This window comes from Procambarus clarkii, chromosome 3, assembly GCF_040958095.1.
Source record: "Procambarus clarkii isolate CNS0578487 chromosome 3, FALCON_Pclarkii_2.0, whole genome shotgun sequence".
NCBI lineage: Eukaryota > Metazoa > Arthropoda > Malacostraca > Decapoda > Cambaridae > Procambarus > Procambarus clarkii.
In genome coordinates, this window is record NC_091152.1 from 16,091,797 (window position 1) to 16,104,296 (window position 12,500).

The following is a 12,500-nucleotide window of genomic DNA, read 5'->3' on the forward strand; positions in this document are numbered from 1 at the left end:
TCCTTCGATAACCACACGTACATAACTCTTCCACCTAACCGTCCCTTCCACCTGCACTGAGGCAGAACCCTGACTGCCACCATATCCACTTTCAGGAGATTATCCGGGAGATGAACCGCGTGGGATTGATGGTGGACGTGGCTCACGCCTCGGCCAGGACGGCGCGGGACGTGGTGGCCTCCTCCCGCGCCCCCGTCATATTCTCTCACTCAGCAGCCCGCGCCCTCTGTGACATTGAGAGGAACGTCCCCGACGACATCCTCAGTTCCCTGGTGAGTGCCCGGTCTTCCCAGCGTCGTCACCTACGTCTTGGTAACCTTTTCTGCTTCTTTCTTTCGTTGTTTAGGTATTATAAAGTCAGGAGCGCGTTATAAAGTTATGGAGTACATCGTTGTAAAGCCACTAGCGTTTCGGACAGGTCTTTAATCCAAATTTTTTGCGCAGAATACGACCCGTCAAATGGGTAAACAACCAGGCAGTCATTCACTGCTGGGGAAACAGGGGCCTGCAGTTAAGGACTGGCGACTAGTCAATCCTCCCCGGCCAGGAGACGAACCCAGGCCAAACTGGCGAAGCGGGAGGGTGTGGGGGTAGGGGTGGGGTGAGTTTTACCACTGCGCCACGGGGACTTAAGGGAATACTGTAAAGTTATCCTCTCCATATACATAACCTATGAGTTTCTTTCAATGAAAATATTCTTACCTCTCTTGTCAGCGCCTTTTGTATCGGTGCTGAACTTGTGTGTATTACTCTGGTCATCGATAACTTTATCCTTGCAACAATCACCTTCGAGGGCAGTAAAAGGGTTATCATACTCGAATGCTGCACATTTCTTATCACTTTTCCTTGTCTTAATCCTGAATTTCTTGTGTTTGCTCCACTTCTCATCCCCCCTTCTCTCCCATCTGCAGGTGATTTTGAAGCTTAATATTTTCCTCCTTGAAGATGCGCTTCCTTCTTCACCAATTCTAGTTTTATATTCAACTCAAGTTCGAATGTTTCGAGGTATCTTAGAGAGTAAATGTTCCAGAAGGTGATAGTCAGAGCACTGACACGGAGGAGAATGATTTGAATTCAGACTGTGAGCAGAAGTGAGCTTGGCGCGATTTACCTCGAGTTGACATGAAGAGATTTGAATTGACAGCAACCGACGTTATCTTATCGTTTTCTACTGCAGGCGGTGAACGAGGGCATCGTGATGGTCAGTTTCTACAATGACTTCCTGACGTGCGGCGAGGCGGCTTCTATTAAGGACGTAATAGGTACGTATGTTCCACTATAACACTCGGAGGGTTTAGGGCGGGGACCTTGTGCGTGGCGGTCATGATTATGTGATCAACTTGTGTGGAAGTTTAAGGTATATGTTAATTTATTTATGAAAAGCGAGTAAAGCAAAGCATTTTCTTAAAATTACAACGACTTTCAAGAGATTTTTAAATCTTTGTCAAGTGTTTTTAGGCTAGTTAAAAAATAAATAGAATAAACATGAGCAGGCGATGAGTTACAATAACGTGGCTAAAGTATGTTGACCAGACCACACACTAGAAGGTGAAGGGACGACGACGTTTCGGTCCGTCCTGGACCATTCTCAAGTCGATTCAAGTCAAGAATGGTCCAGGACGGACCGAAGCGTCGTGTCCCTTCACCTTCTAGTGTGTGGTCTGGTCAAGAATAAACATGATTGTTTACAACCATGCTACATAAATGTTTACAATTATTGCAAATATATAAAACTGATTACAACCTCATTATCTGGAGTGGTCAAGATTTTATTGGGCATTTCACAAAGAGCAGCTAAGTAGATAATCTATGACCTGTTAATGTGTAAAAAGCCAAATTTTCGAAGTATCATATTTATGTATATTGCTTCCGTGGTATAATAAGGCCACTAAACGTAACATAATTCGCATGTAAACATTACAATAACAGAGCATGTGTCAGCCGGCTCATATATATTTCATGCACATCACTTAGATGATAAATGGTGGTGGAAAACTTCATATTCAGCAGTATTGTGTTAGCTAGTGCAAGCATGTATCATGCAAGAACGTGACGTGCTTGTATGCGTGGCCACTCTTCCAGCTTCCCCCATTTGCAACTCATTAGCAAATGGACTCTAGCATCATCCCTGAGTTGCCCGTCCGCTCGAGTTGTCACAACGGTCAGAAAATGATGTATTAAATTGCCCAAACTTACCCTACCCTAACCAGTGGATAATTGAAAAAATTGAATGTTTGTGGGCCGCTATGATATACGGTACATCACATTCCGTTGGAGAGTTTGACATCAAATTGTGATGGGTAGGTTGCCTTGAGATCCTAACTCACAATGTGTTCCCAGAGATGGTGAGCACTCGCATGAAGCTGTGTCTGGGCCTCCAACCTGTCCTCTTAAAAAGAACGTCGCTTTTGGCCGTTTGCCCGTATGGCCGAATATGGACGTAATTTGAAAATGAAAAAGAAATTGAAAATAAATTAGGAATTTTTTTTTCAACAACAGTAAGTTAAGGGTCCTCTGATATATTTGGTGGGCAGGAAATTCTCAAAGTTTCAAAACGGTATGAAAACGTTAATTGGAAATTCCTCTTCCAAGCTTGCGGAGGAGGGCCGGACGACTCAAACAGAAAACGGAACAGTACGTCACTTGTGTGAGTCGATTTCATTTCAAATTACGTCCAAATTTGGCCATAGTGCGCATACGAGCCAAAAGTGACGTTATTTTTAAGAGGACGGGTTGCTCACCGACCTTACGCTCTCTTGGGTCATCTCAAGTAGCCGGCCATCACTGGTAATTGAGGAACTAGAGCGCCATCATCCAGTGCCCACTGTATAATTCACCAATCTCAACTGTGGTAAACTCTGCGTCGTCATAAAGTACATATGGGAGGCTAGGATTCTCCACAACTCTCAAGAGCTTACTGCGGCACTCAGTCTTGGCACTATGCCTGCAGTGACACACACACTACGGGCTTCAGCAACTCTGGAAACAAGATTTACTGTCTGGAAATTAACACACTACTTCCAGAGCGAATCCAACTGCTTCACGACGTATGCTATAATTAACTTTGATCCTAACCTCATCCACACTCTTGTGACCAGCAGTAAGTATCGTGTATCAACATATATCATGTAGTAACGATGAAGAACAGAAATAATGAGATACGTAAACACAGCAAAATAAAATTGCATCTTATAAAAATAAAATAACCATAAGTTACTCAGATGAGGATATCTCAAAGTGAGGAAACTCCTAAGGAGCTCCTCTTGGATCGAAGGCAAACGACGATATCCCTGGTAAAACAAAATCGCTGATCTGAAGATGATGGACGAGAGGATTGAAGACATTGATGCTCACGATGCACTCTATACCTCATCACCAACTGTTTGTCCCTCCCCAGGCTGACCTACTTTCTTAGATGTTCAGTGTCTTATAATACTCTTAAGCTAGAGGATCACAACAGCTTACTGAAATCACTGTTAGAAAAAGGCCCTTAACCTTTCAATCAGTAACTCAAAGTGGAAACAAACCTCCTGTCTTGTCAGACTCGGGGCTCTCTGTGTTCATACAGCAACGCAGATTGCTGAACCAGCATTCCTATCCTCTTCAGCATTCCTATCCTCTTCAGCAGCATCTGAAAACCTGGCGAAGGAAATCTTACCGAATTACTTAAGCCAACAAGAAGGGTACACGCTCAGTTTTATACATTTCACCATTAAGTGGGTCTCTCTCGTAGGTCCAGCACTCCAAACATCATCTATAAAATACAATGCAATGACTACACGTGCATCTAAAGCCCCACAAGCAATCTATCTGGGATGGCCCCATTGTAGACCAAGCAGCTACAATGTACCTAGGTACTGCAACAACATGACACTGCTCAACTTAGAGCTGTAGCAACTCCTCATGCAGGTAACTTCATTTTAGTAACCTTAGTGTCAGCAACTGGCACACGTCTTACACTGCAGATCCTTTGAATTGCTGCGGCCCTCCGCCTTGTTGCCTCATTCTACAACAAATATTTGTGTTTGGAGCGAAGAAGTGGCTGAGAGGTATGGCCAGCATGGCCTGCTATGCCAAAGCACAAGGGAATAGTACCCGAACGACAGTGAAGTCAATGATATCATTAAGAGGAGCCTTACCACAGCAGATTGTCCAGCAGAGAGAGAGGCCCGTTACCTGTTGCTCATCAATATAAGACTACAGTGAACACCTGGAAGAATGGTAGACAGTTAGTGGGGGAATACGCGTACATTTGATCCTTGGCTAACACCTACAATGACTTCAGTGTTTGCACATCCGGGTGGTGCTGCCACCCAAAAGGAACCACCCAAGTCTCGTAAATACAGAGATCACCATTACAATTTTGCCCGCATTGCCTCGAAGACACATGGCGTCTGGGATAAAATTGCCGCCTGTTTTTTAAAGGATCTGGGTTCTAAACTAATCGAAACAACAATAGACCCAATAGTCGCCAGCTTTCTTTTCCAGCGCCTCAGCAGGACAATACAGAGGAGAAATGCAAAATGCATTCGTGGCTCCTGCTCGCAATGTGAAGAGTTGGAGGAACTAGACAGTCTGTGACAATTAACTTTATAATTTGTATGTGTTCATTGTTGTAACTCATTTTGTGTAATAAAGTTGCAAATAAAATAATTGCAAATACTGTATATAGGGGCGGTAGACGTCATGTGTGGGCTCGACTGGGAGCCCCACAAGGCTCCCTCGGGTGCTATATATCATCGTCTTCGTTCAAATTTTTATTTCAAGCTTTAAATCAAATATTGACTTAAGTCAATATTTGACTTACAGCAGACATACTGACAGGATAATTCTTTCATACATTATATTGACAAATGTTGTTTGTTCTCAACATTGAAATAATACATTTCATATCTATGGCTTATCAAAGACTAGGTAAGGTAATTTTGGTATATTGTTTCTGGAAGATTTTACAGTGCAGGTTAAGAGATGATGTTGCGATGTATAGCGTCGATATTATTGACATAAATATTATTTAGTCAGTATTTGACTTTTATGTGGAGTGACCTAACGGCCCTCCCGCCAAACACACACAAACTACGACGTTGGCACAACGTTCGGACGAGTTTTGACACTTAACCCGTTATAACAACCAATATAGCAATTTGTAACAACGTTCTAATACGTCATAAACACGTTAGGTCAAGATGTAACAACTTTATTACAAGTTGTAACAAGCGGAAAATAGACACAGTTACGGTTTGTGTTTCCAGGGTTGTGTCTTTAAGCTGGGGGAGATGTGGTAGTGTGACAGAGGTTCTGTATGAACTTATATATAGAGGCTTCCACCTCTTTTTTCATCTTTCATAACTCAGTTAACAGGACGAGGGAAAGGACAACATGGCTCCAGTTGTTAGGAAACATGTCAGCCTGGAGGCCAGTCTGAAGCTGGAAGTTGTTCACCTCTCTCCTGGGCCTGAAACATTGAGTCAAGCCTCTCGGGGTATTAGTGCGGGCGGGTAATAATAGGCGGGACGATCTAGTGCTGGAGGATCTTCATCCACTTAACAATGACTAATGAGAAACTCGCATTAGAAATCAACGCAAACGGATTGGTAATAAACAGGACGTTGCAGGCGACGAGTCACAATAACGTGGCTAAAGTATGTTAACCAGACCACACACTAGAAGTTGAAGGGACGACGACGTTTCGGTCCGTCCTGGATCATTCTCAAGTCGATTGTGGGTCTATTCTCACAATCGACTTGAGAATGGTCCAGGACGGACCGAAACGTCGTCGTCCCTTCAACTTCTAGTGTGTGGTCTGGTCAACAAACAGGACGTTATTATATATGATAATTTAATTATGCATTAATAAAGTTGGTGGTGGAGGGTCGTCCAAGCCGTTCTCCTACCGGATGCTTCGCGTGTTTCGCAGACTCGACAAATTCGTTATAAGTACGATATATTATTACAATTAAAGCTCAGTTATATTGACGGTTTTTGTTCCTGAGCCTCGAGAGGATATGTGGGTGACTTGTGTCCGTTTCCAACCCGTTCTCGCACTTTCTTAGTCAATATTGACATTAAATAAGTGCTTATGTGACATACTAATTTATTGTGAATATTGTAGTTTACCTTGAAAAGCTTCATAGAAAACACCGACCTTACCTAACCTTTTTAGTATGTTAAGATAAGCATCTTATTGCTTCTTAATTACAATTATTACTTAACCTATACCTATAATAGGTATAGGTATACCTACAATTATTACTTAACCTATACCTATAATAGGTTAAGTAATAATTGTAATTACGAAGCAATAAGATGCTTATCTTAACATACTAAGAAGGTTAGGTAAGGTCGGTGTTTTCTATGAAGCTTTTCAAGGTAAACTACAATATTCACAATAAATTAGTATGTCTCGCATGCACGTATTTAATAAGTCAATATTGACTATACGAAAGTGCGAGAACGGGTTGCCGTTTTTGCATAGGAAAACTCATGCATGTGTTAAGGCGTGAGGAAATGAGGGGACAGGATGCCATCCTTGGGAGATGAACTCTTCATAACTATGGTCACATTTTCCGTAAGTAGGATTTTTTTTTTTTTTTTTTTTTTTTTTTTTTTTTTTTTTTTTTTTTTTTTTTTTTTTTTTTTTTTTTTTTTTTTTTTTTTTTGGAGATATATACAAGAGTTGTTACATTCTTGTAGAGCCACTAGTACGCGTAGCGTTTCGGGCAGGTCCCTGGAATACGATCCCCTGCCGCGAAGAATCGTTTTTTCATCCAAGTACACATTTTACTGTTGCGTTAAACAGAGGCTACAGTTAAGGAATTGCGCCCAGTAAATCCTCCCCGGCCAGGATACGAACCCATGACATAGCGCTCGCGGAACGCCAGGCGAGTGTCTTACCACTACACCACGGAGACTGATTGTGAGACGTCTTAGTAATGCTGTTATAAGGGAAGATCAACTTTACAACAACCATCAGGTGTGTCTGAAGGATAAGCTCGACAAATATTACTGGGTTATATTATACTTATTAAGGGTGTATTATCTTGGTAATCATGTAAATCAGTTTGATATAATGTAGCCAGCGTAGCTGCACTGAACACATGTCCCCAGGTACACCCTGTTGACGAGGTGCACGAGGCGATACATGATACATATTACAGCCGTGTCTTGGGTGTAGGCTGGACGAGGCGATACATGATACATATTACAACAGTGTCTTGGGTGCAGGCTGGACGAGGAGACGCATGATACATATTACAGCAGTGTCTTGGGTGCAGGCTGGACGAGGAGACACATGATACATATTACAGCCGTGTCTTGCGTGCAGGCTGGACGAGGCGATACATGATACATATTACAGCCGTGTCTAGGGTGCAGGCTGGACGAGGCGATACATGATACATATTACAGCCGTGTCTTGGGTGCAGGCTGGACGAGGAGACACATGATACATATTACAGCCGTGTCTAGGGTGTAAGCTGGAGAAGCTAAGCTGTTCTGGTCTTGCTGAAAAAAGTAATTCCCGAGACTTTACTAGTAGTCTCCGAAGACAATTTAGTCTTGAACACGAAGGTGAACTCCGGAGAGAGAGAGAAGAACACTTGCGATAATAACAAAGAAATAACTGAGATCAATTCTAGGTCAACATCAAGACAAAATTAAGATTTTTTAGTTAAGATTCCTCTAAAACTTAAATTTTTTTAAAGCAATGATCAAAAGAGAAATGTACGCTTCTTTATTTCGTCAAAGTAATAAAGAATGCAATATATGCTAATGATATACGCACGTGTGTATAACCACGTGCGCGTACGAACAGGGCGAATAGCACTAACTTGGAAGCCTCAGAACAAAGACAGGATATATGAATTATTTCATTTGGATGGAAAGGATAAGAGTACGAGGAGTCATGGTCACCATATGAAAGATACTCACAGACCCTGACAGTGTAAACCACGAGCACAGAGATTGGTAGGCAAAGAGGCGATAGAGATGACAGAGACCGGAAGATGAAATACATCTTAAATGCACGATAAGCTTCTTCAGTAATTGGAAATTACTGTGTCTTGAACTTGTGAAATATGGATTTTTTTTTCAACAACAGTAAGTTAAGGGTCCTCTGATAGGTTAAGTGGGCAGGAAATTCTCATAAAGTTTCAAAACGTTATGAAAAACGTTAATTGAAAGTTTCCTCTCCTTACCTGTCCGAGTAGGCCGGACGACTCACACAGAAAACGGAACAGTACGTCACTTTTGTGAGTCGATTTCATTTCAAATTACGTCCAAGTTTGGCCATAGCGCCGCGCATACGACCGAAAAGTGACGTTATTTCTAAGAGGACGGGTTGGTGGAAGGACTCACACGATGCAGCTCCCATTTATATCCACACAAAAATATAAACCGGGCATTAGCGTCTTCTAATGCAATACCAGATACCAGAGCTATGGAGGATGACAGATGAATTACAGGAGATAACTGAATAAATTACGTTGAGAGAATGGAAATGTGGGAGCTCGTTAAACAACTAAAAAAGCGTTAAACAGCTCGTTGAACAGTCTCCGTGGTGTAGTGGTAAGACACTCGCCTGGCGTTCCGCGAGCGCTATGTCATGGGTTCGTATCCTGGCCGGGGAGGATTTACTGGGCGCAAATCCTTAACTGTAGCCTCTGTTTAACGCAACAGTAAAATGTGTACTTGGTTGTAACAGCGATTCTTCGCGGCGGGGATCGTATTCCAGGGACCTGCCCGAAACGCTACGCGTACTAGTGGCTCTACAAGAATGTAACAACTCTTGTATATATCTCAAAAAAAAAAAAAAAAAAAAACTAAAAAAAAAAACTAAATAAAAGCAACGTGAAACAGACAATCAGGACGAGTAGCAGAGACAGGAACTAAATGTCAGAACACACGAAGGTGAATGAATGGTGGAAATGCAGTATATAAAATGTTGATACCTAACGAAGAGATTAAGACGAGGGAGGGAAGAGACAGAGCATGGGAGAGGAAAGACCTGTGGGAGCATGAAGAGAGAGAGCAGAAACTTCAAGATAATGGAGATGGGAGGTATGGGAAAGGTGGGAAAGTGCCACAAATTTAAGAGCATAACTGGCCGATCTTTGTCAGTGTTCAGAACGGAACTTGATAAACTCTCCCCATGAGGAGCTGATCAACCTGGATGTGAGACCAATGTAGAGATTTGAGTGTCCGAAATCACCTGACCTTATCACCACCCTGGTCGTCACCACCACCCTGGTCGACACCACCAGCTGGTCGTCACCACCACCCTGGTCGACACCACCTGACCTTACCTGATCTCCCCTGTATAAAGCTGATGCCTCCACTCTCGTGAGCATCTACTATCAGCCTCTTCTCCCAGTCACCACAAAGGTAAAGCCTTCGTCTGACCTACCAACTTCCTTAATTCTATTTCTGTTTCATCTCTTCCGTCTAGATCCCTTTCCATCCACCACATCCTTCCCTGACCTTGTTCTGTCCCCGGACCATCCCACCTCTTCCTTCCCATCTATCTCGTCACCCGTTCTCGCACTTGCTTACTGTCAATATTTGCTTATTTAATAAGTGCATATGTGACATACTAATTGATTGTGAATATTTTAGTTTACCTTGAAAAGCTTCATAGAAAACACCGACCTCACCTAACCTTCTTAGTATGTTAAGATAAGCGTCTTATTGCTTCTTAATTACAATTATTACTTAACCTATACAACACACTTTTCCTTGCACTCCTTCCCATTATATTCCCAACTTCCCTTTCCCACTCTTTCCCCCCTTCTCCCTTACCCATTACCACATACGGGAGAAGGTAAGGTCGTAGCTCAGACGATTAAGGCAGCGTCTGGGATGCTCTCGGACGTAGGTTCGAATCCTCGTCACGGCCCTTGTGGATTTGTCCATTACTACTTGTTCCCCTCGTGCCCCTTCCCATTACCTTCTGCTCCCTTTCCACGTCATCTTGTGGAAAGGGACGACTGTGGCGTCCTCAGCCACAGTCTGGCCTGGATGGTGCTAGGGACGGTGTCTGGCCTGGATGGTGCTAGGGACGGTGTCTGGCCTGGATGGTGCTAGGGACGACGTCCTCAGCCACAGTCTGGCCTGGATGGTGCTAGGGATGGCGTCCTCAGCAACAAAACTGAGGGCCAAGCAGACTGGTGGAATATTATCCTTTGTGAGCTGCTTAAGATTTTTCTGTGCAGGCGACGAGGCGTTATTACCTCAGCGGTCGTGGGGAGGGAGAGGGTGCTCCTGTGCTCCGTGTGTGTTCTATAGTGTGCTCCTGTGCTCCGTGTGTGTTCTATAGTGTGCTCCTGTGCACCATGTGTGTGTTCTATAGTGTGCTCCTGTGCACCATGTGTGTGTTCTATAGTGTGCTCCTGTGCACCACGTGTGCTCCAACACCTCACGTGTTCCAGTTTACTACGTGTGTTCCTTAGCAACACGTGGATTCGTGTACAATAGTATGCTCCTACACGTCGTGTCTTCCTGTGAACTGAACACTTCCGTCAGGCGCAGCGGAGTCCCTGAGGCACCAACAGCCTGGTTGATCAGTCCAGCAACCAGGAGGCCCGGTCGACGACCGGGCCGCCGGGACACTAAAGCCCCGAAATCATCTCAAGATAACTCAACATTTCTACTTGAACCATAGAAAACGTGACTCGTGGTTGGGTCGGAATTGTAAACAAAGGATAGAGTGATGATATATTTGTTTTGTCGACTATTTTACATTATTTGGTACATTTTATTAGGGTTTTCTGTTTACCTGTGTTTACCTGTGTTTACATTTGTTTACCTGTGTTTATGTAATGTATCACTGATTATCTTGAGATGATTTCGGGGCTTTAGTGTCCCCGCGGCCCGGTCCTCGACCAGGCCTCCACCCCCAGGAAGCAGCCCGTGACAGCTGACTAACACCCAGGTACCTATTTTACTGCTAGGTAACAGGGGCATAGGGTGAAAGAAACTCTGCCCATTGTTTCTCGCCGGCGCCTGGGATCGATCCAGGGACCACAGGATCACAAGTCCAGCGTGCTGTCCGCTCGGCCGACCGGCTCCTGGTGTTGGAGGATCATATTTTGTTCCCTAGTTTTTGTTCATTACCAAGGGTTTTAAAGTGACTTAAATCTGTATCGGTAATACTGAATTGCCTTAAATCTGCAGCAGTATTAATAATTAATGAAATCCATCTTTGATCAGTCGTAGAATCTGTTCCTACATTTTGTGGCAGTTTTCTAAAATGGTTTCACTTAGTAGCGTGTTAGAAAACTTTCATATTTGGCGTTCAGTTGCAATGAAAGTTAAAAAAATGGTAAAGTAAGGTCTCTTACTACAAGAAATTTCAATTTCATTAGATAATCAGGAATACAGTAAAAAAGTATAAATTGCATTAAGTTATTATAATAGCATCTGATCTTGATTCCTAATACACACACAAAAAAATCGACTTATGTCTAGTCACTGAAAAAAATATATACAGTATATATATATAATTTTATGCACATTCCCAATTTTGCAACAGGTCACACATTTGAAACTCTATAACTAAAAAAATTCTGGGTTAATTAAAAATTCCGGATATACAATTCCTGGAGCTGGACACGTTTGAAGTTGTAAAAAAAAAATTACCTGAGAAAATTAATTTCAATATTCCGGCCTGGTTAAAGCGGGTTCATATTTATCTATTACTCTCTAACTTATCTAAGCTATTGTTGGGGGATATGTATATTACACATCCCCCAGCGTGTTATAACACATGGTGACAGTGTTGGAGGGTGTTATGACACATGGTAACGGTGTTGGTGTGTTATGACACATGGTGACAGTGTTGGTGTGTTATGATACATGGTGACGGTGTTGGTGTGTTATGACACATGGTAACGGTGTTGGTGTGTTATGACACATGGTGACAGTGTTGGTGTGTTATGATACATGGTGACGGTGTTGGTGTGTTATGACACATGGTAACGGTGTTGGTGTGTTATGATACATGGTGACGGTGTTGGTGTGTTATGACACATGGTAACAGTGTTGTAGTGTTATGACACATCGTAACAGTGCTGACAGGATGTGTTATAACACATGTGTTCCTAGTTATTTATTTATTTATTTATTTATTTATTTATTTATTTATTTATTCATATACAAGAATGTACATAAGGAATGTGAGGATACAAATATGGTAATTACAGTCTTGTAAAGCCACTAGTACGCGCTAGTTAAGCCACTAGTACACTAGTTAACATGACTCCTACACATACAAGAACACAACATATGCCCTTTACACTCTCAACCTTCCACAGTGGATTCCCAGAAAATGTAAAATATTATTTGTTCATATAACTGTATAGGAAAAAAATAAGAGGAAGTATTGGAAAAATAAATAAATAATTGTCGGTGTGAGCGAGATAAGAGGATTGTCAGGCACGCACACAAGAAATTAAAAAAATATATAAAAAAATATTTAAAATATTGATCAGAATATAAATTATTAT

At 42.5% G+C, this 12,500-nt stretch overlaps 1 protein-coding gene across 6 annotated transcripts in view; it reads left to right on the forward strand.

Annotated features, from left to right (window-relative positions):
* The window catches only part of LOC123760898 (dipeptidase 1), a 181,091-nt gene that overhangs the window by 139,200 nt on the left and 29,391 nt on the right, over positions 1–12,500 (forward strand). For all 6 annotated transcript variants that reach the window (XR_011229383.1, XM_045746715.2, XM_045746716.2 and 3 more), the window contains 2 exons: positions 96–272; positions 1,178–1,262. Coding sequence is in view for 5 of the 6 variants with exons in the window: in XM_045746715.2 (XP_045602671.1) it covers positions 96–272; positions 1,178–1,262 (262 nt within the window). In the remaining variant the exon portion in view is untranslated. The remainder of the gene's footprint in view (positions 1–95; positions 273–1,177; positions 1,263–12,500) is intronic.